This window comes from Paramisgurnus dabryanus, chromosome 1 (assembly GCF_030506205.2).
Source record: "Paramisgurnus dabryanus chromosome 1, PD_genome_1.1, whole genome shotgun sequence".
Classification (NCBI taxonomy): domain Eukaryota; kingdom Metazoa; phylum Chordata; class Actinopteri; order Cypriniformes; family Cobitidae; genus Paramisgurnus; species Paramisgurnus dabryanus.
This window is the reverse complement of record NC_133337.1, coordinates 68,683,015-68,710,585: the sequence shown is the minus strand read 5'-3', so window position 1 is coordinate 68,710,585 and position 27,571 is coordinate 68,683,015. Positions and strand designations below refer to the sequence as shown.

At 36.5% G+C, this 27,571-nt stretch overlaps 1 protein-coding gene across 1 annotated transcript; it reads left to right on the top strand.

Moving 5' to 3' along the window:
• The first annotated feature begins 1,075 nt into the window (after positions 1 to 1,075).
• On the top strand, positions 1,076 to 16,235 carry LOC135739344 (inactive all-trans-retinol 13,14-reductase). Its single transcript, XM_065257581.2, has 11 exons — positions 1,076 to 1,380; positions 3,054 to 3,236; positions 3,401 to 3,642; positions 5,461 to 5,656; positions 5,753 to 5,950; positions 6,448 to 6,567; positions 6,867 to 7,002; positions 7,960 to 8,069; positions 8,489 to 8,655; positions 10,367 to 10,526; positions 11,487 to 16,235. The coding sequence occupies exons 1-11, from the start codon at positions 1,224 to 1,226 to the stop codon at positions 11,654 to 11,656; spliced, it is 1,839 nt and encodes a 612-aa protein (XP_065113653.2). The 5' UTR covers positions 1,076 to 1,223; the 3' UTR covers positions 11,657 to 16,235.
• The last annotated feature ends 11,336 nt before the right edge of the window (positions 16,236 to 27,571 follow it).

Below are 27,571 nucleotides of genomic sequence, written 5' to 3'. Positions count from 1 at the left end.
ACCTGCAGGTAGATGGCATTGTGACACTGGTTTGTTGGGATAAGAATAGTGAAAACTTGTAACTTTGTATGAGCACTTCTTGCATTATTGCCTCCCTATGACAAATTGTTTTCACATTTTTGTAAGAAGCTTTGGATAAAAGTGTCTGCTAAATGCCTAAATCAATATAAATGTAAAAAGTGTGCTCATCCAACCCAGGCCTTTTTTGAAGGGGCCAGTACGGAAAAGGTCCTAAATCTCTTTATGATGGCTCTATTCTCCATTCTACAGTGGTGTGCAGCTGTAAAAAAACTAACTGAAGTTAATTCTGTAGCTCAGAAGCTATATAACTCAAGAAATATAACTCAACTATTGTTTATTTTCTTTAAAAACATTTAAAAGTGTCACAAATAGATGAAAAGGATTGAAAAGAAACCTAATGTAAATAACTTAACCAATGGTAATGTTCAATATTGTGTTTCAAAATGTAAAAAAATCAAGCAGGCTTAGAGAAACTGTGTAATAATAAAAGTTATATTGTAAATAGTCATCATAACATACTGCACCTACATGCTTTGATAAGGTTTACAATCTGAAATAAATATTTACTCCTATGTGTTTAGTTCTGTGAAGTATAGACCTAAACAATCTTATCGACAAAATGTCTTTCATAAAGTTTAAGATAAACACTGAATGATGCAAGTACACACCTATGGGTACAGTGTTTTGCACAACTCAATCTTATCTTAATTGCTTTATCTCGTATTGAAAGATAAAGAAAAAAATATCATTGTTGCTTAATTTATCAAAATAATGTATCTGAAAATAAAACTTCAAAACAGCTAATAGAAACGAAATACTAAAGTTTCCACACTTCTAAGATTTTAAATTGAATTCTTTGTGAAATGACTTTAAGAATCTTAAAATCTTAAAAGTCATGACATTACATTTCATTTTTTTACTAGAAACAGATAAAAATTTTACTGTATATGTAACTTTAAAATCCTTTAAATACAAAAATTAAACCAACATTAGTCACTGTCACTGTGACCCATTATACAAGCTCATATCTAAAATCTTAGACCTTTGGTCCTTGCTTGCATATAAAAGAGACTAACAGAAACTTTCACTCAGAATAGCACAAACTATAATGCACCCTCTCTTTTCAAAAACTGTATACTGTATACAAACTATAGATGATTCTTTTCTTTATTTGACTGCTGAGCACCAAATCAACTTTTAGGATGTGGTTGCTGATAATATTGGTGAGCTTCCTGATAATGGCTGCAGGATCATGTTGGTACCTATTCAGAAGACCAAGTCCATTTACATTGGAGTCAGTGAGACCACCAGGACCTCATGAGAAAGACCAGAGGGAAAGAGACAAAGTGTTGAAACAAGGTGAACAAAGAAATGCTTCTCTGACCGTGACGGGGTGGGAACTTGACCTGAGAATGACTACTTTAAGCTTCTTTGGCTAATCTGTGGCAATTTAAAAGCGAATTTACCATGTTTTTTATCTGGTTTTCATCACATATAATGTTTGAGTAATGATTGCTACATGGCATAAATTTATACTCCAGTTAATTTATTCACAAAATTAAAATTGTGCATGTTTTCTGATAGTGGGGTATAGTTTGCAAAGACAATGTTATTATCCTTTTACAGTTTATACTTATTTATTTAAGTATGTCTAGAGTACTCTAATTTATTGCAGATAAGGAAACAGAAACACTGTCAGAAAATGGTCCAAAATAAAATAATATGCACCATTTAGGTACATATATATGTGTATATATATATATATATATATATATATATATATATATATATATATATATATATTCAATTGAAATAAAATTGACATATGTGTCAATGGCTTTGTCGTATCTTAATTAAATTAGCCAATTGTGATAAGACTGCAGTCTTTAGACAGTCTCTTATGTAAAGTATATCATGTCTTAAAGATTAAGATAATCTTGCATATGGCGGTATTTTGTGAAGGCTACAGAAATTTCTCAACTACTTCTTTCAGCAAGGGCCATTTATTTTACAACTTTGGTAAACTTATTGTGCATTTATGACTGTCATATCAGATAAGGCACTGTAAAAAATTCAACTTCAAAATGTTCTTTCAACAAAGATAATTAAGTAACTTAAAGATTTTTTGCTGAAAGGGTTTAATTTATTATTGTGTGTTAACTGAATGAAATAAGCATAATCATCCTGCTAACAAATATTATTTTGTTGACTGGACTTATGTAAGTGTTTGTCCAAATTGTTTACCCAACTTGCCAAACTGAGTAATCTGAACAAACTAAAAAAAAAACAATGGTCTGAATGGTTCCCAGCATGCATTGCGACATGTTCACTTCTTTGGTTAATATTTATTAAAAAATATTAGTTTTAAGGTTTGCTGGCTTTATTTATGTTGTTACGTTGTTAATGTTAGTTATGTTGTATTTAGAATTATTAAGAACTGTGCACGCATCGTTGTTGCCTCACAGCAAAAAGGTCTCTGGTTCAAGCAAGGGCTAAGTCAGACAAAGACTTTGTTCAGGAGACCTTTCTGTGTTCACCCCCACAGTCCAAAACATGCAGATTAGCTGAATTGGATACACTAAATTTCCATATACCCAACTTGTTTGTGGTTTAATTTTTATGGATAGATGCTGGAATGGTGTTTATACAGTTGTCATCTTAGTTGAAAGGACTTAAGTCACTAGTTGAGTAAACTCAAAGCTTATTGCCTATTCAGTTTAAGTTGACATTACTCAGTAAATTGTTATGTCAGGCGCAAAATGTATGGCGCAAAATGTATGCTTTTTTGTAATTGTGCTCTTATGCTAATTTGCCTGTTTGGTAAATCTGACCCTATGTTAAGACAGAGTCCAGATAAAGCTGTGTATGTGAGTCAGATTTGACACTCGACGTCTGGTCTTGGACTTGACAACAACACTGCCTAAGAGGCATCAATATTGTGCCAAAGGCAAAAAAACTGAATCAGGGCCATTGTCCTTCTAACAGGTGTACTGTTTAGAGCCCAGTTTAAATGTCTACTTACTTGTGCACAGGATTTACCAAGGAGAAAATTCCCAAAAATCTGGATGCCATTGTGATAGGAAGTGGCATTGGAGGAATGACGGCAGCAGCCACAATGGCCAAAGTAGGGAAGAGAGTCCTGGTGTTGGAGCAACATGATGTGGCAGGAGGCTGTTGCCACACTTTCACCAAACAGGGTTTTGAGTTTGATGTTGGTATGCACTCGTCCAAGTCATAAAGTCTTTAAAGTTAAAAAACTTATATTATTTTATCTTATTATGTTGTTCCAAAACACACTGATGTTTTTGTCCAGGTAACACAATGGAAAATTTCTAAACAATGTTAGAGGTCATTTAATCATGTTTTCATGTCACGACAGGACTTCACTACATTGGACAGCTGCACGAAAACAGTCTGTTTAAGGTTGCTATGGACCAAATCACTGAGGGTCAACTGGAGTTTGTGGAGATAGATCAGCATTTTGACAATCTTGTGATTGGTGCTGGAGAGGAACGGAGAGAATACAGCATTTACACAGGCAAGTCTGAGATGGAGCAACACCTGAAGAAGCAGTTTCCTGAGGATGTCAAAGCTGTGGAGGAGTTCTTTAAGCTAATGAAGGTAGAGCATACAACTTTTCAGAGAAACCCTACCTGTCCAATGATTTAATTTTGAATGATTTAAATTTCAGAGGATGGACACAAATATTTCAAATCATGTGAGCTACTCAACTGATAGGCCTATCAATAAAATTCAGTTCAGTTCAAACTTTTTTTATGCTTTTCATAAATGTTGCACTGCTGCAAAGCAGATTTACATGAAATACATTAAGCCCAAACAGTAGAGACACAAGAAAAACAGCCAAATAAAGACAACGATAGGAAAATTACAAATATGTACAATACAAATTTTTAAACTGTAGAAATAATAGTCTATAGGATTGTAATCAGAGCATTGTATTCAAAGCATTAAGCAAGTGCATGGGTCTAAATTTATGGCCATATACTGTACTATATTGGCTAAAACTGGCATATCCATTCATACAAAGTGTAAAAAATTATTCCAGGTCCCTGCTGACTCAGGGATTTCTCAGGACTTTATGAGAAAACAATGTATAAAGTTAGCCTGTAAAGAAGGTATATAGACCATCCGACATTAACCACTTAACTGGCGCAGTCCTTTATAAACTGGGGGGGGGGGCTGAAAAAGTCTCTTTTTAAAGGCACTGTACTTTTTTAAGTATCTGGAGGTGAAAATATGAAACGAAAAAAATTGTTATAGCAGTTAAAATGTATTTTAATAAATAAATATAATGAAATAAGTTATGTAATATATATTAAAAATGATAAAAATGTTAAGGTTTCAACCTACAAATCCTAAAAAATGAAAGCTTTTTTTAAAAAAGCATTGATGATTGTTTAATGATAGTTTTGATCACATTTTTAATTTGTTTGTCACACTTTTAATGGTTTTACCAACAAAGGCCACTAGGTGTCATTGGTTTGCTGCTTACTCATCACAAATTAAGGAATTGCTGTCACCGCAAAAAGGTGATGAAATATACAGTAAAAAACGCCATTCTTAGAGCTTTCAAATTTAGTTTGTCAAGATTGTTGTTGATTTATAACTCTTAATGTCAATTAAGAAAAAATGCTTTCCTGCCAATGACGAGTTTTTACAGCAATTCCCAATTCCACTACTCTCCACTAGGGGGCACTCTCACACAACTTTTAAAACACTTAAGTATCCTTGGATTCAGAAACAGTAAAAACTCTGTGTATGTTTTGATCATTGTCCTGAATCTGATCTCTAATAGAAGTCCTGTACAAAAATGCAATTATCTCAATTATCTTATATCTATAAAATGAAATTTTGAAAAAAACTACTCCTATATGAGGGGCTAGCGGGGAAAAAGATAATATTAATGTTATGAATATGTAATAATTAATATACTGTATGTAAAACAGAGAGAATTTTGGGTGGCACACTTGCTCAGTGGGTGGAACTGTTGCCTTACAGCAAGAAGGTCTCTGGTTCAAGCTGGGTCAGGTGGCCTTTCTGTATAAAGTTTGACATGTTCTTCCTGTGTTAGCATGGATTTCCTCCGGGTGTTCTGGTTTCCTCCCACATGCCAAAAACATGAAGGTTAGATTAATTCGAGATGCCAAATTGCCCCTCCCCTAACCTGTGTATGGATCAACTCTCCATGAGTATATTAAGCACAACCTTTTAATGTGGTAAAAGGAGAGCAGCAGAAGGGGTTCTCAAAAAGTTAAACTACTTTGAAGCCATAGAAGCAGGGCATTTATAATGTGAGACACTGACAAAGCAAGATTTAAGGGGACAACTAAAGATGTTGTATGGTGTGGTGTGTAGAGGCCAGTTAATGGCTCATTCTCCAGGGATATGGTTTTGATGTTTTATCCTCTGTTTCCACAGATTGCAGCCAGCCGGACTCCATTGTTAGCTATCCTGAAGCTGATCCCAAGGTGGTTGGCCCTGTTTCTGCTAAAGACTGGCATGGCTGACTTCTGTTCATCTGTGTTTCGTCTCTCAGGCACCAGTGCCACAGAGATGAACTACAGACTGACAAGCAACAAGGATTTGCACTTGATCTTCTCCTATTTCTTCTATGGTGAAATATTTCGCTCATATGTGTTTTAGCTTGTGTCTCCATGGCTTGTTGAACTTTTGTGGACAAAAAGCTGTCCGTGTTTGATATTTGTTCTAGGTGTTCCTCCCAAAGATTCTAGCTGTATGATTAATGCTCTGCTGCTTCACCATTACAAGCGTGGTGCATACTACCCCAAAGGGGGCGCCAGTGAGATTCCATTCCACATCACAAAAGTCATACAGAAACATGGAGGAAATGTGCTTGTCCGTGCCCCTGTCAGTCGTATTCTGGTTGATAAGAATGAATCTGCATATGGTGAGTATAGGGAAAACTAGCCGTCAAGCTAGCCAAAAGCTAATAATGTCTTTCAGTTTGAAACATGGATTAAAAACTAATTTATACAGTTTTTTAAATGTCTTCTGAAGTGAAGCAATGGGTTTTTTAGGAAAACATTAATATTTTAAACTTTACAACCCTACACATGTTCATGAGAAAGTTAGAAGTGAAAGTCAGGTGGAAGGCTGACCTCTGACCCAACTTTACAAAACCTTATCCATTCATCCCAGAAGACATTTAATAACTGTATGGATTCGTTTTTGATGGATGGATGTGCTTTTGGAGCACTATCTAATGACATAAACCTGAAAAGAGCCAGAATATTATTTAATTTAACTCAGATTGTTTTTGGCTGAAAGAGAAGATATGGATAAGTATAAAATGTGGGCTAATTTTCATGTTGGATTACTCCTTTAAATATAGTTTTTACAGAATTTGATTATGTCTCTATCAATGTTTTGTTGTTTGATTGACAGGGGTAGCAGTCAGGAAAGGTGGTGAGGATGTCGAGGTCTATGCTCCTGTTGTTATCTCCAACTGTGGAATCTACAACACCTTCCAAAAGCTCTTACCTCCAGAGATACAAGCCAAGCCAGGTAAGCATAGTCTGTATCTCTTAATGTGTGAGTTTATTTTTTCCTGTATGAGTTTCTTAATTCTGTTAAACACAAAAGAATTTGGATAAATGAGTTAACGTAACCACTGACTTGCATAGTATTTGTATGGAAGTTAATAGGTACTGCCAACTTTGTGGTTACCATCATTTATTCAAATATTTTCTCATGTTTAGAACAACATGAAGATGAGTAAATTATTGAAAATGAGGGTGAATCATTTTTAGGTGAACTAACCCTTTTAACGACCCAGACTAAATACACATTTTTTAATCTTTCAGAGATTCAGAATCGTTTGGATATAAAGCCAGGGAAAGCATCATTTCTTCTATTCTCAGGATTCGATGCAACCCAAGAAGAACTAGGCATCACATCCACGAATTTGTGGCTTTTCAAATCCAATGACATGGATGCCATGTTAGTAACAAAACAACTTATTTACAAAGTAGCTGTAACACTCGTTCTCTTAAAGGGACACTCCACTTTTTTTGAAAATATGCTCATTTTCCAGCTCCCCTAGAGTTAAACTTTTGATTTTTACCGTTTTGGAATCCATTCAGCTGATCTACAGGTCTGGCGCTAGCACTTTTAGCATAGCTTAGCACAATCCATTGAATCTGATTAGACCATTAGCATCACGCTAAAAAGTAACCTAAGAGATTCTATAATTTTCATATTTAAAACGTAAATATTATAAAATAAAATAAAAGATTTTCTAGGCAAATCTGGCTAGAAACTATCAAACTGGCATAATAATCAAGGACATTGTTGATGTAACATGGTGGCAGCAGGCTTAGTGAGATTACGCACTGCCTAAAAATAGTCCCCTGGTATTAAAAGTAACCAAGAGGACTATTTTCGGGCAATGCTTTCGGGCACAAATAGTTACATTATTATGCCAGTTTAATCAAAATTGCACATTTTGTAATTTATTACATGATATTCTTGCAAACAAAACAACAGCTTTTGTTTGAATGTGTTATTTTATGTAGTGTACATGTGCTTATAAAAGTGAAATATTTGTAGATGTCAATATAGTGTGCATGACCACCTCAGGTGTGTAAAATCACTTGTAGCTACTTAAATCAAACACAAGGCAGTGCTGTTGCCTAAATTATAAATTATGGTTCAAGTCTCATTGTAGGTGCAGCCTGCATCTGGGCTTCCTGCCATATTTCTGTCTGGACAATGAATCTGCCCTCAATCCAGGCAGCAATTCTCATTTTCCTGCCTGTGGGAAAACACATTTCCAATCCTAACATTACTGCACTCGCATGTTGTTTTCTGTGTGAGCTGTAATGTCACTGTGTATTATAAGCACACAAATTATATCATGTGTAAAATGAAAGTTTTTTTTATAAAATGAATCTATAGGATGGATGAGTTCTTCAGTATGGGTAAAGAGGAGGCACCAGAAAATATACCCATGATGTTGATCACCTTTCCCTCTGCCAAAGACCACACATCACAAATTCGACACCCAGGTAACACCTGATGCTTTTCAACATAAGTTAAGCTTAAAGTTGACCAGATACACAACAAAACAGCTTAACAGTCACTGACACATTTACAGTCTCCACAACTTTCTTGTATTCAATTGGTATTGAGTAGAAATGTGTGCACTATTAAAGAAATAAACTAATATGTAGTGATGCACTTACCATAAATGCACTTAATGGAAGTACCATAAAGTGTTTCTAAGCAAAAGCAGCATTTGTAGCTCACATCAGATTCTGTTAATGTTTCAAATAACATAATGTGCAAGAAAATGGTAACAGATTTTTTTTATATCTGGGTGAAGTACTCACCTGGAAAATGATACCAATTTAAAACATTAAGATTTATCAGCATGTAAGAATGCCAAAATTTGTAAAGCATGAGTAGTGTGTACTTCCTTTTCCAGGCAAGTCATGTATGACCATCCTGACCATGGTGAATTATGAATGGTTTGAGGAGTGGAAGGACACAAAAGTGAGGAAAAGAGGGGATGACTATTACACCTATAAAATGAGATATGCCAACTACCTCTTTGACTGGGCATGTGAACACTTCCCAAAACTCAGAGAAAAGGTACTGAACTGTCCGTCATTTTAACATAGAAATAGAGTTTCATTGCTCAGAGATTGCTCTCATATAGGTTAAGAAGTGTAATGAGTTTTAAGTTATGTTTCAGGTGTTTCTCCTTAAATTGCTAAGGAGAAATAGACATAAATGTGACTTTCCTTTGACAATCATTGGGGGGACAGAATGTAAAATAAATGGGAATATCTTAGCTAAGACTATACTTTTAAAGAGTGTAGTAAATTTACATTCTTAAATTTTACATTAAAGCAAATCTGAGCACAGCTTGTTTTGTCATTCTGAGGTCTCATGTGAAATTCTCTTGTGAATTTTTATTGAATTTTATTTTTGTGTGGCAAATACAGTTTTGGATTTTTTTTTTTTTTTTGAAACATCTAAGAAAGCAAGACTTAAGTTTTTAAAGGGCACCTATTATGCAAAATCCACTTTTACAAGGTGTTTGGACATGAATGTGTGTTGGCAGTCTGGGAACACAACCACCCTACAATGAAAAAAATCTACTCCTTTTTTATATCCATTAAACCAGTCACATTGGTAAAAGTATCAAAACGGCATGTCTACACTCTAATGCTGCGTTTACACCAGACGCGGTAGAGGCGGCAAGCACGGGTGATTTACATGTTAAGTCAATGCAAAGACGCGATTACACGCGGATTATTATCCTGCGGCGCAGTACACGCTGAATGGCACGGAACGCGCGGAAGGTGCGTTCCGTATGAATTGAGCGTTGCCGCGGGAAACACGCAAGTTGAAAAATCTGAACTTCTATGGATTTCCACGCCGCGTTAAACACTCAGGACCTTGCTGTAGTAGTGACGTGATTACAGAAAGCAAGCGGAGTGGGGAGTCTCAGCAGAGTCTCAGCAGAGTTGCAGAAGCCCCTCCCATGACACGAATTTTTCAAATGACTAGAATTTCACTCGCGGCTTTCACGCACGAATGAAGCGAGTGAACTCAAATGTTCAAGCGTCCAACTACGCGCGAACAGCGCATTTTTGCCAGCTCTACCACGGACTAAGCAGCATGTGAGCATACTGGGTTACTGTAGGTCAGGGGTTCCCCAAATCTTACCCTGGAGGGCCGGAGCACTACAGAGTTTAGGTCCAACCCTAATTAAACTTACCTACCTGTGATTTTCAAGTGATCATGAAGACCTTGATTAGCTTGCTCAGGTGTGTTTGATCAGGGTTGGAGCTAAACTCTGCAGTGCTCCGGCCCTCCAGGGAAAGATTTGGGGAACCCTGATGTAGATTGTCTACAAATCGAAATGGTTGGTGGTTCAATCCCCGGCTCCATCTAACCAAGTGTCAAGGTGTCCTTGAGCAAGACGCCTAACCCCAGCTGCTCCCGACGAGCTAAATGGTGCCTTGCATGGCTGACACTGCCATCGGGGTATGAATGCAATATGTAAAACGCTTTGGATGGTCATTGGTCTAGGAAAGCGTTATGTAAGTGCAAACCATTTACCATTTATGACATAGTCACATGACTCACAAGAACCAGTGATGTTTTTTTTATAAAAAATCTGTAAAGGAAAAATTATATCTGGGTTTGTGTGCAGATAAGTAAAGGATCAAGGAATTTTCATTTTTGTGTCAAACATTTCTATAATCTCTTCAAAATGTTTTTTTTCACACAGCTATCTGTGACACTTCACTGAACTCATAGTCTGTCCATGTCAAAAGTTTTCTGTTTTTAGCTTGTTTTTCAGGAGGCAGCCTCTCCTTTGACAACTGTGCACTATCTCGGCTCTATGCGAGGAGCCATTTATTCAGCTGATCACACCTTGGAACGCTTCAAGGCAGAGACCATTGCTAAGAATCGCTGTGATAGCTCTGTAAAAAACCTTTACATTTCAGGTATGGTACTGCTACTGTAACTGTAATAGATTCATTGCTCCTGTCATTTCGAATTCATATTCTTTGCTTTAATAGATCACAAAATATTTTTTTCTGATAATTAAAGGGAATCATGACTACCAATCCCATTTCTCTGTCTTACCCCTTACCCCTATCCCCTAGGTTTTGCACATTCAAATTCATTTGAATGTGCAAAACTAAGGGGTAGGGGTAAGGGGAAGGGGTAAGACAGAGAAATGGGATTGGGCCGCATCACAATGGTTAAAAAGGAAAATACAAAACTAGTCCATACAGTCGTGCATTATGTTCTTCTGAGTCACACAGAAGACTTCAAAACCCAGATGGTAGCTCTGTGCATAGAAAAAGTTTGAAGAGCAAATAATTTGTTATGAGTCATGACATCCATTCTGACATACACATTCTTAAGCATTATAGAGGTGTTCAAGTTGTGGAAGAATCTTTAAAGTCAGATGTTTAGCTGTTAACTAACCAGTCTAAATTATTTATTCATGACTCTGACTGATCCAGTGCTCTGAGAATTTACAACCACAGTACAGATCAACTAATATCCATTGATCTTACCAACCCATGAAGCAGCATCTAACAGTTAATTTATCTTAACTTAATTAACAGTTTTTCTGCTTACCATCTTAAAGGTAACACATGAAAGGTTAACTTTAACCATAGAAGTAGTAGAGTAAAAATTTAGTCTACAAAAAGTAAACAACTGTTCGTATTAACTACTTTTATGATAATTGTGCATTATTTAATTTATATTAATGTTAATTTATTGTCATTAAAGTCGTCTTTTCACTTTTATTGGATAAGAGTATAGAAGAGAGTAAACCGTGATAAAAATATATAGTATTCATTTCGTTGACCATATTTATGAAAAAGTTAGTTAAATTCTGATATGAGAGGCTTATTAATAAGAAGACATATAACTTTTTTTTGTTTCAGGTCAGGATGTGTTTAGCTGTGGTATTGCTGGTGCAATGCATGGTGGACTACTTTGTGCCTCTTCAGTGCTAAATCGAATAGTATATATTGACCTCTTTCTGCTCAAGAAAAAACTAAAGAGGAAGAAAGCTAGGGAGATTGCCAGACTGAGCAAACCAAAGCTGCAGTGATGCAACTGTGCCGACTTTGCAAGATGGATGGACAGCTACTCATTGCATTTCAATACATCATAGCAATTTTTAGCACATAATAATATTTTACACACTCTGAAAAAAATGTCAAAATATGTACCCCAGCAGTTACTGGGGTGATACCCTTTAAAAAAGATTTGTACCTAAAGGGCTCATAGTAGCACCTCAAAGGTTCATATTGATACCAAATCTATACATATCTGTACCTAATAGGACTTTTTTAAAGGGAACTGCCCCAATGGCAGCTGGGGTACGGGAGAGCGGGGTAAGTTGTCACACTGTTGATAACTCCAACAGAGGCTTTGGGCCCTATCTTGCACCCAGCGCAATTGACTTTGTCAGTGACGCATGTATCATTCGTATTTTGCACCGGCGCACAGCGGGTTTTTCCCTCCACGGACGCACGTCGGCAAACTAGGGAATGAACTTGCGCTCCCTGGGCGGTTCAGCGCAAAAAAAGAGGCGTGTTGCGGCGCAAACCATCCCTGATGCTATTTTGCAGTTTCAAAAAACAATTGCGCCACTGACCAAAAAAAACCTAGTCTAAAGTCAGTGGCGCGTTGCGCGTGGTTCATTATGCTATTTTAAGGGCGCATGCTTGACCATAATGTATAGCGTGCACAACGCGCACATACTTTGCTTATCTAATCACAGATGCAACAGTTATTTTTGCAAATCATAAATTGTTACAATAAAAAATATTAACACATGAGAATCATAGTGGTGAGCATTGTGGTGATAGTTTTTATTTATTGTGTGGCTGCGTTAAAAAATTATCATGCAAATAACGATTAAAATATTATCATAAGAAACCTTAATGTATATGAACTTGATTTGTAAGTGCACTTTGGGGTTGGACCTTAATAGCAGGCACGTGCAGAGGGGGGGGGGACAACTTTTAACTGGACAAATTGTACTGTTGCTGCAACCTGAGCAGCCTCCTAGCTGCTACAAGCACACTCTGAAAGTGGCGGTGGAGGGTAGGAAACACAGCCCCGCCCCTGCAGAAGAGTGTCTGATACCAGGCACTGTTGCGCTTTTCAACCACATGGGGGAGCTGCAAGTCATTTTTACATGGAAACTACATAGTGTTGCTTTAAATGCCCTTTTGTGAAGGCCTGCCCAATCTAACTATTAGTAAAATTAATAAAAAATAATTTAGACGCAAATAAAATTAGTCACATGATGACGTATTGACCTTTCATTGGACAATCTCTTTAGGGAAAGCTCACAGCGCTAGCAGCGCCCACACGTGCACGACACGGTGCGCAGTACAGGGAGGATCCCCCTCGAGCCGGCATTGAACCGAAGCGATATGCTTGTTATATTATTATTATTTTACAAGAACAACGTGAGGAGAGCATGCACAGCTTTTGTTTATTGCTGTCTGTGTGTATTAACATCTCTACAACGTTAGATGCAAACAGGGCTCTCAAGTCTCACGCATTTGGCGGGAGACACACGCATTTCAGCCAGTTTACACGCCAGTGACGCCACACCTTGCATTTCTCACGCTGAAAATAAAACATTCTTCCCATATAAAAACAATGGATGAGGCAAAGGCAGGGACGTTCTCTGCCGGGAGTTCATACAGGTAGCTGTCTCGAGTTTTTAGGTGTGCTCAACTTCACGCAGCAATGCAAGAACCGAAACGCACATGACATCAAAGTACCGCGAGAAATATTCGGGAAATCATACGGAGGAGTTTGATTTCAAATCGCTCTCGCGCTGTTCTAATGTCATCCACCTGTCACGCGGAGTTTGTTGGAGGAGCAAGATCCGATGAATACGGTAAAAAAACTCGTTTAATTTTTGTATCATATTGAATTTACCATTCCTGGACTCGCCTTTGATAAAAGACAATGTGAGCTGATGTTGGGTAATATAGCCATACTCGTGCTAAATTATTAACTCAGTCAAAAACTCTCCAGCTTTGCAACCAGTTTTAGTTTACCTGAAAATAAAGAAAGTACTAGAGGCTTCATAAAATGAATGAAAGGAGAGATGAATGTCATTATTTTATTGCCGTGTCATCAAGGCATCAAAGTGTGCAAAAACACAACACAAACACGATTCAAAACTATAGGCTACTCTCTTTGTATACAAATTTCGAACAGGATTAGAATAGAATAGAATTATATTTTAAATATGACAACAAAAACACAAGACTGTAAACGTAATAATATCTTAATGTCACAATGCAATAATATCATATAATTTCAAAACTGCATATACTGTTGACACACACAAACACAAAATGAAATGCACTGTAAGTCGTTTTGGATAAAAGTGGCTGCCAAATGCATAAATATATAGATATAAAACTCAGTCTATATAGATTTTTCTCTCTCACTCTATTTGCAAGGAAAATAAAGGAAAACTTTAGACTTAAAATCATCTTTCTATTCTGTATTACTTTATTATTTGTTTCAGTTGTGTGCTTGCGTGTCAGCGAGCAAAGTGCCCTTTTTATTTTTTGAGCACCTGCCTCTCCAATTGTCTCTGCACGGCCCTGCTTAATAGCGTTTCTTGGGTCCGATTTCAAAGCCCCCAAACCCTTTCAGCGGTGAGGGTGGTCTGCTGGCGTCAGGTCCTGAGGCACACCCACCTCCCGTTACACGGCGCATGCCCGATTTATGCTGGCAAGCTTTGGATTCCCCCGTCTCCTGACATCATTGTAGCGCTTGGCGCAACGAGGGGGATGCCAGCTGATGAGACAATTGTGGCTATTTCCTCTCACGCCTGTTTAACCTACGCTGATTTGGGCGGGTTTCCCCATTCCTCATACAAAACAACTTCTCTGTCTTTGACTGCTCTTACAAGAACGTCGGTCTCCTCGGCTGTGAACCGCTCCTGGCGTGCGCCTGGTAAATCCGTCATAATAATAGCAACCCGCCATGGAACTTGCGCCCTTGCGTTTAAAGGGAATGTTGGATAGCGTTCTGATTGGTTTATTTGACGTTACGCCCAAACCACACCTATGAATAATGAACCTACTTCAGACCAACCCCTTATTGATTTGCGCCTGGCGCAAGAGTTATTTCTCCCGCCGGGAAAATAGCAACAGCGCCCAAGATCCGCCCACAAAGTCACTTGCGCATTGCGCTTCGCACTTGCGTTTCAGATCGTTAAAATAGGGCCCAAAATCGTAAAAATCAAATAGCCACTTTGTGTCATGACTTCTTCTATAGTAAACTTTGTGTTCACATGTGGTGATCGCTCTAATCTGACATTCCCACAATTTTCTTATTTTTGCTTATTTTTTGGTATAAAAAGAAAAAAATAGCACTTTATTTTATGCAATACAAATTTGTTAAATTTGAATGTTAAAAATGATTATTTTGCACAAAATAGAGAAGACAATTACGTGTCTTTTGATACTTTAGCTGACGTGCTATGTTGAGCTAACCCTGAGATTTAGCCAACATTAGCACACATGTCAGTTTGGGGCAAGTTGTCTCAATGACTTTGGGGCAAGTTGTCACATGCTTTTCACACTGGAAATATTATTCTAAACCCACGGATTAACGGAACCATGGGTTATCTGTTTCACATTTCACCAGGGATTAAGAGATAACCCTGGGTATTCATATTTGACATAATCTAATCTAGTGTGACAATTTACCCAACCGTGGGGCAAATTGTCACAAGTGAACATTCTCTATTCAACAGTCTACAGCTCCGTAATGAGATAAAATACGAACATTTAATAAATACAACATATGTGCAAAACTTCCTTCTTTTTTATTGGTATGAGATGTATACCATTTTGCTGTATGCTCAGTAAATGTTAGACAGTGTAAAACGTGTGACAACTTACCCCGCTCTCCCCTACATATTTTGACCTTATTTCTGACAGTGTAATGAAAGTGAATATTTTAAAATATAAAAGATTTAACTGATTTGTTTGTCTGAGATTCATTGTTTAGTGCTATATAGCACCAAAACTGTTGCTTTGGATCGTAACCATAGAAGAACCATTTTTAGTGCCATATAGCACCGGTGTAGCACCTGTGTAGCACCTGTGTAGAACCATATAGGGGTCATATAGCACCACTATAGCACCACATATGGTTCTACAAAGCACTATGGTTCTACACAGGTGCTTCACTGGTGCTTCACCAGTGCTATATGGCACTAAAAATGGTTCTTCTATGATTACGAGCAAAGAACCACTTTTGGTGCTATATAGTTTTTAGAGTGGCAGCACTATTAGGTTGACTACAAGGCAGGCATTTCTCTTTATTTGGAGAATACACTCTTTTTTGTGCTTTGTATAGAAATTTGTATAAAAAGCTTTTTTGTATTATGATAGTAGAACATAAGTAAATGTCATTAGATATAAAGTGTAAAATGATGTTGTCACTTTTCACTGAGATATTGGAAGTTTTTTTTAAACGAACCATAAAAAATTTAATAGTAATAAAAATGTGATGCCTGTTGTTGTTATAATGAAAAGCACAATTATATGTGAAAGGTTTATTGATTACACGGTTGAAATGCTTGATTCTGATTGAACAGTCACATTATTTGTTATTCCCAGAGCTAAAAACTAATAACCCGGATACTGCAAATAATTTTTAAAGGTACAGTTTAATATTAAACAAAAATTTTTTTTTAATAACATATATGACATTTTTATTTACAAATTGAACCGAATAGTGTGTTTGTGTCGTCTTATCAAAATATAAACGTGTTTTCCTCGCAGTCTGCATTCATTAAAAATGAGCTCATAAAATAATTCAAATCAATATATAATGTTCCTTATGTGATAAAAAGCAGGTTAATAAGCAGGATAATGTAGAGGCAGCTGGTTGTTTTTGTGAAATGATCACTTTGCGTCTGGTCCTGATCGCACTGTTGGGGCTTATTTCTGTGATAACATTCAGCTTCCTATACATTATCCCTAACTTAATAAGGATACAGTACCTATTAGTTAAAATATCACGCTGGGGAAAATCTTTATAGAGCCACACAGAAAAACTTCATCAACCTGTGAAACTTTTTGATACAGACCTCCTAGCTGTATGTTATTCTGACCCATGTTTGAGCCTCATAGTTGTTTGTCTGCTAGCAGGATTCAAAGGAACTGTGGGTAACCCCAGGTTTCCTGATTTAAGTGAACATTTCCCTTGAGATTTCCTTTCAGATTGGTTGGTATAACATAAACCCTCTATGGAAAAGTGAATTTGGGAAGGGAAGGGGGAGACGAATATATCTTATGAATGCGCTCACTGTGTTAAGTGTTCTGTGCTTTACCGAGGCCATGTACTGGCTTGGCATGCTGGCAGACTGTGGAATAAATAATAGAGTGAAAATACAAAATAAGGTTTTCAAAACCGTTTTTAGACTTAAAGGGAAAACAAAGACATATAGCAGTTGGACACACAATGCATCGATGAAAATAGAAATAGGCCTGTTATTAAAATGAGGTACTTCTGTGTTTTCAATATGAGAATTATGAGGATGTTTCAGTACTTGGATAGCGAATAGTCCAGAACAAACAGAATTTACAGTGAGATACAGTGGAAATGAGTCTTGTTTGAAGGTCTACCAAAACATTGGGAACCACAATTTAGAGATGAAGGGCAAGATGAATGAAATAGTTCCTGTATTTCATGGCCAATACAAGTGCATGAACGATTTTGCATTACTCCTCATATACTGTTCTACACTCTTCACAGTCATGCCATAGAAGAACCACTTTTGGTTTCTCAAAGAACCATTCAGTCATACATTGATTAAAGGTAACATAACACAGTGTTTTTTCTAATCGTATGGAAATCTTGAGTACCTTTATAGTAGTATTAAATCCTTCATATCTCCAAAGAGTCTTGGTTTTATCAGATTTATAAAAGACAGATTAGCTGTACTGCTACTTTCCCAGAAAAAAGCAAGCCCCTGGAGGTGTACTGTGGGCAGAGCGGGTCACGAGCAAGCAACACACACAAAACATCCCACTATCTCTGGACAATTTGTGATTCCTTACATGTTCATGTCATTTACATTGCATGCACTTATGCACCAACATTTGATGCAGTTTTATTTACCACATGTGATTCATGACAGGGTTGGGCCGCCCCATTTCAACTAAACTCAGCGTTAAACAAACACACAGGCACAACTACGCTGGAACCCCGAAAATACAAACTATATCCATTGTTCCATAAGACCTTTAATTTCTCTTACAAACAAAAACACATTTGATTTTGTATTACCTCTTGGTTAGTGTGTGTATGTATGTGTGTTTGTGTGTATGTGTGTGCTATTTCGGGTGAAGTGCCCATATAAGGACTTCCACTGTACTTCCTTCACTGATATTACTATTTATGAAACCGTTCAACCAAAAATGGTTCTTCTATCAAAAGAAAATGGTAAAACACTGGTCCCTAGCTGTCACCGGGGCAGTATTCAAACTGATTTCTGTCATACTCCAATAAAAAATTGTGGGAAAGAAATTTATTCAAGTTCAGATTCCCAAAAATCACATTGCTGCATGGAAATTGTTTTAAAAATATTTCATATATGGTGTCCCAGATTCATTTTAATTCTTGGTGCTGCATGGTTGGAATTTCAATCTAAACTGCATTTTCCTAGGAAACATGGATAAAGAGCATTTTTTCATCAGTCAGGTTTATTTATGATTTATTCTTATTTTTATTATCTACAAATAATAATGGAGTTTTAGTTCTTCAGTCTTCAATTTTGATCAGCTGACCAACAGTCTGTAGCAATGCAATTGAAGAAACATAGAACGTGGTAAGCATAAATAAAAAAAGAACATGCAGCTGGTTACAATTGTCTCCATCCTTATTTGAACTATCTGAGCTTTGTAATTGGCTAAACACAGTAAATTATGGATGACGGCTTGGGTGTTTATTGTCTCCGCCTCTGCCCTGTGAAATCCATCCTCTGGGCGTGGTTTTAAAGGGGTGTCTGTCTCAGATTGTTGCTGCAGTGTGGTAGCCAGAACCTCCAGCTGTTTCTAATCTGAGAGGGCTGTTTGGAGGGTCTTAGCCAGAAACAGAGTGAGAGAGGGAGAGAGAGATGGAAAAAAGACAGTGAGAAAGAATGGGAGGAAACCCAGTTTAACTGCAGAGGACAAAAAATAAATGAAAATGCTGGGAAGGCAGCTGTCTATTTACAAGTTTAAAAAGCAGCACCATGTTTGTGCCACAAACTATTACATTGTCTGTAATATTTGTTTTAAAATCCAGTCAGAATATAAATTTAAACTTTTAGGTTTGAATTTGAATTGCATAGATCAGATCATTTGTTCTTGGAAAATATGATATGAAAAGTTAAAATTGGTAAAAATTCCCAGTTTTCTCTGTGTTTTATCTGTTTTGTGATTTTTTTCACTTAAGAGGAAATCCTTCTGGATCACTATTTAATGTAATAAAATGTAGATTGCAATTCACAGCTGTCTTTAATATTTTTCTTTTCTACCCATCTTACTGTTATTAGTGTACTAAGAGAGAGAGAGAGGGAGAGAGAGAGAGAGAGAGAGAGAGAGAGAGAGAGAGAGAGAGAGAGACTTTGTTGGCACATATAACACTTATAAAAAGAGTCCAGCAAAAGCAGATTTTTCTATGTCTGTTTTATAGTTGAGGAAAACAGGACAGATTTAAACAGGACAGATTTAAACAGGACGGTAACATGAACTGGTCGATGTAACAATAAAAGAAGAGACATAGCAAACTATCAGTATAAAAAATAACTCTTCAAATCCAAAAACATTCTGTTACAAATTATTTTTTTTACCCATAAGCATCCTTATTGTCCTTTTTCATGTAGTTACTGTAGTTATGTCAGACAGGTTCTCCACACTTACCCTGTCTTGTTCTGATGGAGATACTGCAAGGGCTTTACTTTTCCTGTGATTGACTCATAACCCTGGAATTCTTTTTGGCTCTCTCCTCCGTTTCAGCTTTTGAATATATTGCCTTGGGTAAGTTTGGTTACATGCGGGACCAAGCAAACAAAGCAAGAAGGAGGAGGCCTTGAAAGGGAAAGAGTGCAGAACTCAGCTTTATGTGCAAAAAAGAAAAAAGAAAGTGAAGTCACTTTTTTTAAAGTAAAAGGCAGAAACAAACAAATTGAAACCTCCCACATAAACAAGATGGGCTCTTATTCTCTGAAGGAATGTGTCAAGAGTTCTTAAATGTAACTGAACAGTGGTGGTCGGGTGACTTCTCTTCCAAGGGGCACGAATTCAAAATATGTGCTCGGAGTGTCATGTGTTTTGCTCGTCAAGTTCAAAATATGTGTTTATTGCATCATGTTAAGCATGTGCATCAAAATACGTGCCTGCTGCACAAGGGTCGAAAGGGTTTATGATAAAATATGGCTTTTATGCCATAATTTGATTAAATAGCTGATATTTAAGAGTGGCAGATAACTTAGATCAACTAACTTTAGTTACATTGCAGTATTGTTTTTAGAAATTCAAAGGCCACATTTACACCTGTTTACATTTACATACAGGCCTTTCACAAGTTTGCATTAACATGTATTGAGATAATGAGATAAAGCATATTTTTGGCATGCTGTCCAAGGGTAGGGCTCCATGCTCTGAATATTAACTCGAAACCAAAGTACTTCCCCCACTGTTGACTTTTTTTTCGAGGGTGCATGATGTGTGGCTTGTGAATGATAAATGGACTGCATTTATATAGTGCTTTCAACAGACCCATGGCCATCCAAAGCGCTTTACAAGTTGCCTCACATTCACCATGCAAGGCACCATCAAGCTTGTCAGGAGCAGCTGGGGTTAGGTGTCTTGCTCAAGAACACCTCAACACTTGGTCGGGTGGAGCCGGGATTGAACCACCAACCTTCCCGTTTGTAGACAACCTACATCAGGAGTGTCCAAAGTCAGTCCTGGAGAGCCTGTGTCCTGCAGAGTTTAGCTAAAACTTCCCTCAACACACCTGCCTCAAAGTATCTAGTCTGCCTAGTAAGACCTTGATTAGCTGGATCAGGTGTGTTTGATTAGGGTTGGAATAAAACTCTGCAGAGACACCGGCCCTCCAGGAACAGGAGTGGACACCCCTGACCTACATGAACCACTGAGCCACTGAAAACATATTTTTACGTAACGTACCTCCTGCAGACACTTCAGATGGGTTTATGATAAAAGGGACACACCAAACACCTATTTTGACATGACAAAGCCACACACATGACACTTCAGATACACATTTTGAATTTGCACCCGTCGGAAGTGAAGTCACCGGCCGTCACTGTTTTTGGGTGAACTATTCCTTTAACATGGTTATGATGATAAAGAAAAGGTAAAACATAACAGAAATATATACATTTCATATAAACTATGATATTAAAAAGTTAATGGTGGCTATTACTGTAAAACATAGAAAGCAATAAACATCAAGGCATTTTACATCCCACACACCCCACACAGTGATCGGTTACAAATGCCCAACAAAGCCCTGCCATTCTGAATCACGTCTTATTCAAGCATTACGCAGCCTTTTAAAAATGTAAATGGTCTGCACAGAATGTGTTGATTTTGGGTTGAGATTTTTTGCACTATTATAACATTTTGATAATAAATGCGTATTGATGTCATACTGGTGCTTAAAAAAATCAGATGGAAGAGCAGGAGTGTCTGTCCGTGTGTGTGTGTGTGCTGGGAAACTTGAAAGAAAACATGCCAGTACTTCTCCTCAACCACTTATTTTCAGAAGAAATATATAAATAAATGAAACTAGGCATACTGATGTTTTCATATTTCAGAGGGAAATCCATTATTGTTAGTGTATATAAGTGAGGTTTATCTTGACAGTGGGGGTTTTCACTGTGTGTGTCTCTGTTTCCGGTCTGTGCAGATTCTTCCATCTAGAGTCGGTTGTCCCAGTGGGGAGGGAGTGTAAGTGTGTCTGTGCGAGGATGTGTGCGGTGTGTGAAGTGTTTTCTCTGGATGTACTTCAGTGCCTTGTGCTGTAATGGAAGAGCGATCATCAGCTTGTACTCTGAGGGGGTGGCAGGCCAAAAAATGTTTATATTCTGACAAAGTAAAAAAACGTGTTTCTGTAAAAGATCAAGTTTGTGAGTTTTTCCCACTTTTGTCCCTTAATAGAATTTGTATCTGTGATTGACAACCAATGTAGGTATGATCTGAGGTATAACTGCACACATACTGTACAAGCATAATTAACAACTGTCTGCACATAATAACATTCACACCAGAGTTTACCGGAAAGGAGGGTTTTTATGGCTTGCAGAAGAAACAGTTAAGAGGCCGAGAGGATTATAGCTGAGCTGCATTTAACTTCTGCTTGCTTTATGAGTCATGATTCACTTTTTTCCTCATTGAAAATGTTTACTCTGTCATTTGTGCTGTATTTCTGTCTGTTAATGTTTCTGCGGTGTGAATACAGGCAAATTTTATCTACTGTAATTTGTAATTTAGTAATGTACCACTGTAAACAAAATGCAGCATGAAGTTAAAACAACTTGGTTTTGCAAGTGAACTCAACTTACTATATTAAGTTTTTTGCTTAAAAAGTTTACATAACTTATAAGTTCAAGTTAAAATTGTTTAACTTAATCTTTTAAGTTAAAGTAACATAAAAATATGTTTTGATTTGACAAAAATGCTACATATTTTTTACAGTGTGTGCTTGAAAAGCATTGGTGGAGGTGACAGTATTTTATAGAGGATGATTAGAAGTTTAAAACAGGTATCTGTAGTTTACATCTCAAGACATGATAAGTGATTAGTGATTAGTGATCATGCAGTCACCTCATAAATGACATGCACATATATTTTATATCCACACATGTTCTGTCTGAAAATGTTAAATAAGATAATTATTTATTAATTTATTTAAATTTACAACTGATTTACGTGAAGGTTATCTGTAATAGCATGTTAAGGAGTTTTGTACACAGATAGTGGTCTACCTTTTCCCAGGCTGCAGCACCTCTAGATTGTAAATGTCATGCACAAAAGAGGCTCACAAATCAAAGTTTGCTTAGCCTGTCAATGAATCTGAAACTTGTCAAGACTTGTGCCTTTCTGTAGTGGCTCTTTAAATTAAGGTATCTTGTCCTTAATTTAAAACTAAACTCTTAAAAAAAGGTTTCTAAATAGTACCAAATAAGGGTTCTTCAGCTTGTAACAATAGCAGCACACTTTTTTAGATGGTTCTATATAGAACCTTGCCTTGAAAAGGGCTTCATAGAACCTCAGTGGTGCTATAAAGAACCTTTAGTTTATTAACAGAGGGTTATTTTTGTTATTTATGCACTTTTTTCAGCACTTTATAAGGTTTAACAGTTTAAAAACAGAACTGCAAGACATCAGAAAAATACTTTTATTTTTATATCTTTTTATCACCTGAGGTATCATACAACAATAAATATGTGTATTCAAATAAAATTCTTAAGTTAAAAATATACATTAAAATAAATATTTATTATGCAAATATAAAAAATCACTACTTAAATGAGACATGGATGTTACATAACTGCTTCAATATTAAATGAACAATACAATTTGGCAAAGACAATCATTCTAAATAGACAACAATAAAATTAAATCATTAAAATCATGACGTAAGCAACATCAAAACATGCAATGATAATAAGTACTGAATATTAACATATTATGACATTACATTCGAAGGTATACATTTTAGCACAAACAGATATATGGCATAAAATACAAATTAATGGGATGTTAATAATACATTAATAACTGTAAAAATAAAAGTTAATAGGATTGTTTAAATGTTTGTAGAAGCTAGCCAAAAAGTCAAGTCCATATTATTTTGTTTGCTGGATCATTGTACATACTCCAATGTTCTTTGATTTGATGTTAAACATTTAGTCATATTAGAGTAGGGTCTGCTATAGATTTCCATTACCTTGCAGTGGTCATCAACTGGTGGACTGTACAAGGTTGAGCATCAGGCCAAACAAGATTTGGGTCTGTTGGTCATGGATGAAAGGATAAGACATGGAGACAAAACAAGTTAATATTAGCCTGGAGTTTGCTTACATACTGTATGTAAAACATGATTTGACAGAAAATTTAATATGACTCTGCTCAAGCTGTTTTGTCAGTAAATAGGTGAATGCTTGGTGAAAGATTTATTCATAAATTGAATTCACTGAATTAACATAAACCACTGTTATGAATCCAATGGCTGACCTGCAGCTATCCAAGAGCTTCACTCATGATCCACCTACAACAGATAGTAAATGTGCCAAAAGAACACAATCTCCAAAATGTTTAAACAGTTAAACGTGTTGTACCACATTCTTTTGATAATTAGTTTAATAAACTTAATGTAAAATAAACATGTATTAGCTTTTTAAAACTTTTACACATCAGTGATTGTTAAAGCAGAGTCCCCTAAATATATCATTTAAAACAGTATAACAGCTTGTGTTGTTGGTCTGCAGGCGGTTCAGCAGGACTGATGATTCAGGGCCTTTACAGTACATGTGTACCTGATCAGGAGGCAGCTTGAAAATAACTGTCTAAATTTAAAATAAAAAAGGCGGGAATTAAAGAACCCTTTTGCAAAGCCAAAGAACCATTTCAGCAAAAAAGGGTTCATCAGGAAACTATGGTTCTATATTAAGTAGAACCTTTATCATTGTTTAAGAACCTTTGAAGTACCATTTTTCTTAAGAGTGTATGTGCTATAAACGTATAAAAAATGTTCACGAACTTTACATTTTGCGATTTAATGTTAGGATTTTTCTGGCTATTTTTCACACAATGTAAATTTATTGTGTTACAAAAATAAGATGATATTATATCAAATGATGATGTATTTTTGTTTGGATGATCATCAAATGATCATAACTACGACAAGTTTAATGTAAGAGTTAATAACCAACCAGCAAAACCACTGAGTAAACAAGCATTTGTTTTCACATAAAAATGTGATAAGATCCCTATTTGCAAACTGTGATATATTATATGTGATATCTTTTTAATAGTAGTTTAAAAATCTTACAGAGCCTGCTGACTGCCCTCAATTTGGCACTGAATCTGTAACATCCATACAACAGGGGGAGACAGAGAGGCGTTGAGAAGGGAAGCATTGCTCTGTCTGGTTCTATAGTGAAACCATCTGGAGACTGTCATTATTATTTCCACTTATTTCCAAAGGAAGAATTTTAGAAATGGAAACCATTTTGAATCTTTCTTAATGCCCATGCAAGTAGAACCCAATAATCATTAACTATGTTTCTTAGTGCCTTTAAATGTTTGGGATTTTATAAATCAGATACATATGCTTGTTATTGTGTTGTCTGAGTATAAGGCAGTTTAGTACACCTGTACATTCACTTGTTTTTGTTTCACTGTCTTAGCACTTGCAATGCAATCCATTTCTATTATTACTTCAATCCTCCTACATGTAGAGCTTCACTAATTTGGGTTATCTGAAGAACATCTGTCAGTTATTAAAGACTGCAGTCATCCTTTAAATGCACTACACTCAAATCCTTCTCAAGTGTCTTCCAGATCAACACCCGATCACTCTTTCAAGACCAATGCAACTGTACCAGGCTGCAGACTTCATATGTGCTGTTTTAAATCAAAAGGACATCAAAATTTGTATTTTGTTTCTTGAGAAATTGTCTGTCTCTTGAAGTTTCAAGAAAGAGTTCCATAAAATCGTAAACTATGTTGAGATTTGTCAAACCAGACAACAGACGACACTGGGCCAGATCTGCACCGGATCCAGGCAGAAGTCAACGGATCTGGCGCGGATACGATGTGGCTCTGGTGTGAATCCATCTGCTGTCTGGCAAGAAACCAAACTCCAATAATAACGCCAATAATTTTCTATTCATCATTTTAAAAACATTAAGGGACACATCTGAAACAATGTTAATAAACAAAAATGGCTAAATTCTCAATTAAATCTCTGAATGTATGCAAGCAAAGAAAATCTTGTGACTACCCATTTAGGTACAGAAACAGTATATATACATTTGGTGTCAATATGTACCATTGAGGTACAATTATGAACTCTTTAGGTGAATATGTGTACTTTGTGACAGGGTGTCGCCAGAATCATATGTTAAAAATCACTACTTCGTCATCACAAGGGACCACACGGATTGACTTCTGAAGAAAGTGTTTATGTGTCAGATATAGAGCAAGGCAGAGAATAAATCTGAGACAGTGATGTCCTGTCTACGCTCACCACACCAAGAGTTCATTACAGGTTACAGATCCAAACACTTCAAACCAGACAATTACATTTCAAAGTAAGAAACACTACAATAGCCGGCATAAACTGTCATGCCTTAAAACATCATTCATTACAAAATGTTAATGTGCTCCTGCATTTAAACAAATACATTCAAGCAGAGAGGTTTTCAATGAGACATCATCATTCACCACAAAATAACATCGGTGGTTTTAAGCTCTATTTCCTGTGGGAGTACATGCCACATGGCTGTTTGCACCGCTCATTTGTCTTGTTTTACTTTAAGGCCAAAATAAAGTATTTAAAAGCGCATTGTATTTGTTGTATCGCAGCCCTCTTGATGCTTTCTCTTTATAGTGTCCCGCTGTAACTGCACTGTTTTGTTACCAAAACTGTGTTCACACTGGGGATCAGCGCCTGCAACCTCCATCTGCTTAAGCACTTCAAGATGTTGCTGAACGTTAATTCATTTCAGCGTTTTGGGAAATTACGTTCTCTAACCCAGTTAAGCAGGGTTCTGAGATGTTTGAGAAAAGTTAAAAATCTTGCATTGGGGCAAAGTGATTTAAATAACAGTTTCTGTTAAAGAACCATTAAATAGGAAAAAATAATACACCAATATGTTTGAAAGTGTCTTTGTGTCTGGAAAGAATGAGTTCAAGTACAGACCAGGACTCGGACCGACGTCTCAAATGAGTCAACGTTTTTTCAGGAGAAGGACGCTGGAAAGCAAAGAGATCAGGTTTCACATGAGAGGATGGAAAAAGTAAGACTTGCTCATGCAAAGTCTTAGAAAAAGACATATTGAGAATTTTTCACCATTTTATTTTCCTTTATTTACAATCTGCACATGAGGAAATATTCAAAACCTTACGTAAAATTCAAAATGGTGTATGCTTAAAATCTAGTGTTTTTCTGATGATTACATCTTAAAAATGTTGGATTACTTTCAACCCAGCATTGGGTCAAAAAGAGACAAACCCCACCCATGGGTTTTAAAGGGATAGTTCACCCAAAAATGAAAATGCTGTCATCATTTACTCATCCTCAAGTTGTTTCAAACCTGTATAAATGTCTTTGTTCTGCTGAAAACAAAATAAGATATTTTGAGCAATGTTTGTAATAAAATCGTTTTGAGAACCATTCACAGCAAAAATTGCAAAAAATAGTTGCAGTGTTAAACATTTCTAAGTTGAATTCAACACCTAAAGAGTAAATTGAACATAATTAGAATAAATTATTGTTTAAAGTTGAAATTAATTGACAGAGTTAATCATGCCAGTGTTAACCCAACTCCTTAGAGATGTAATTACACTTCGTATTTCCATGTGTCCTGCAGATTGAACGGTAAGTAAAACTATTGTAAATGAATTACAATTTTTAATGCTCTAATTTTTAACTTTCATTAACTTTTATAAAATAGTCTTATTTCTAATGTCAGATCTGTGTGATTTGCTCACGGGAGCATGTAAATGGTGAAAAGAGTGAATTTAAAACATTTCCAGCTCTCATGAGCATTTCACAGTGAGAAAAACACATTTCTAGTCTTCTGATGGTAAAGTGGCAGTTCAATTAAACACTGCTGAGTATATAGACGGTTTCAGCAGTAACAACATAAACAATCGGCTGTCGCGGTCCGCACTTAACTTCCGGTAAACTCCGCTAATAATAAATAACCACAAAGTACTTT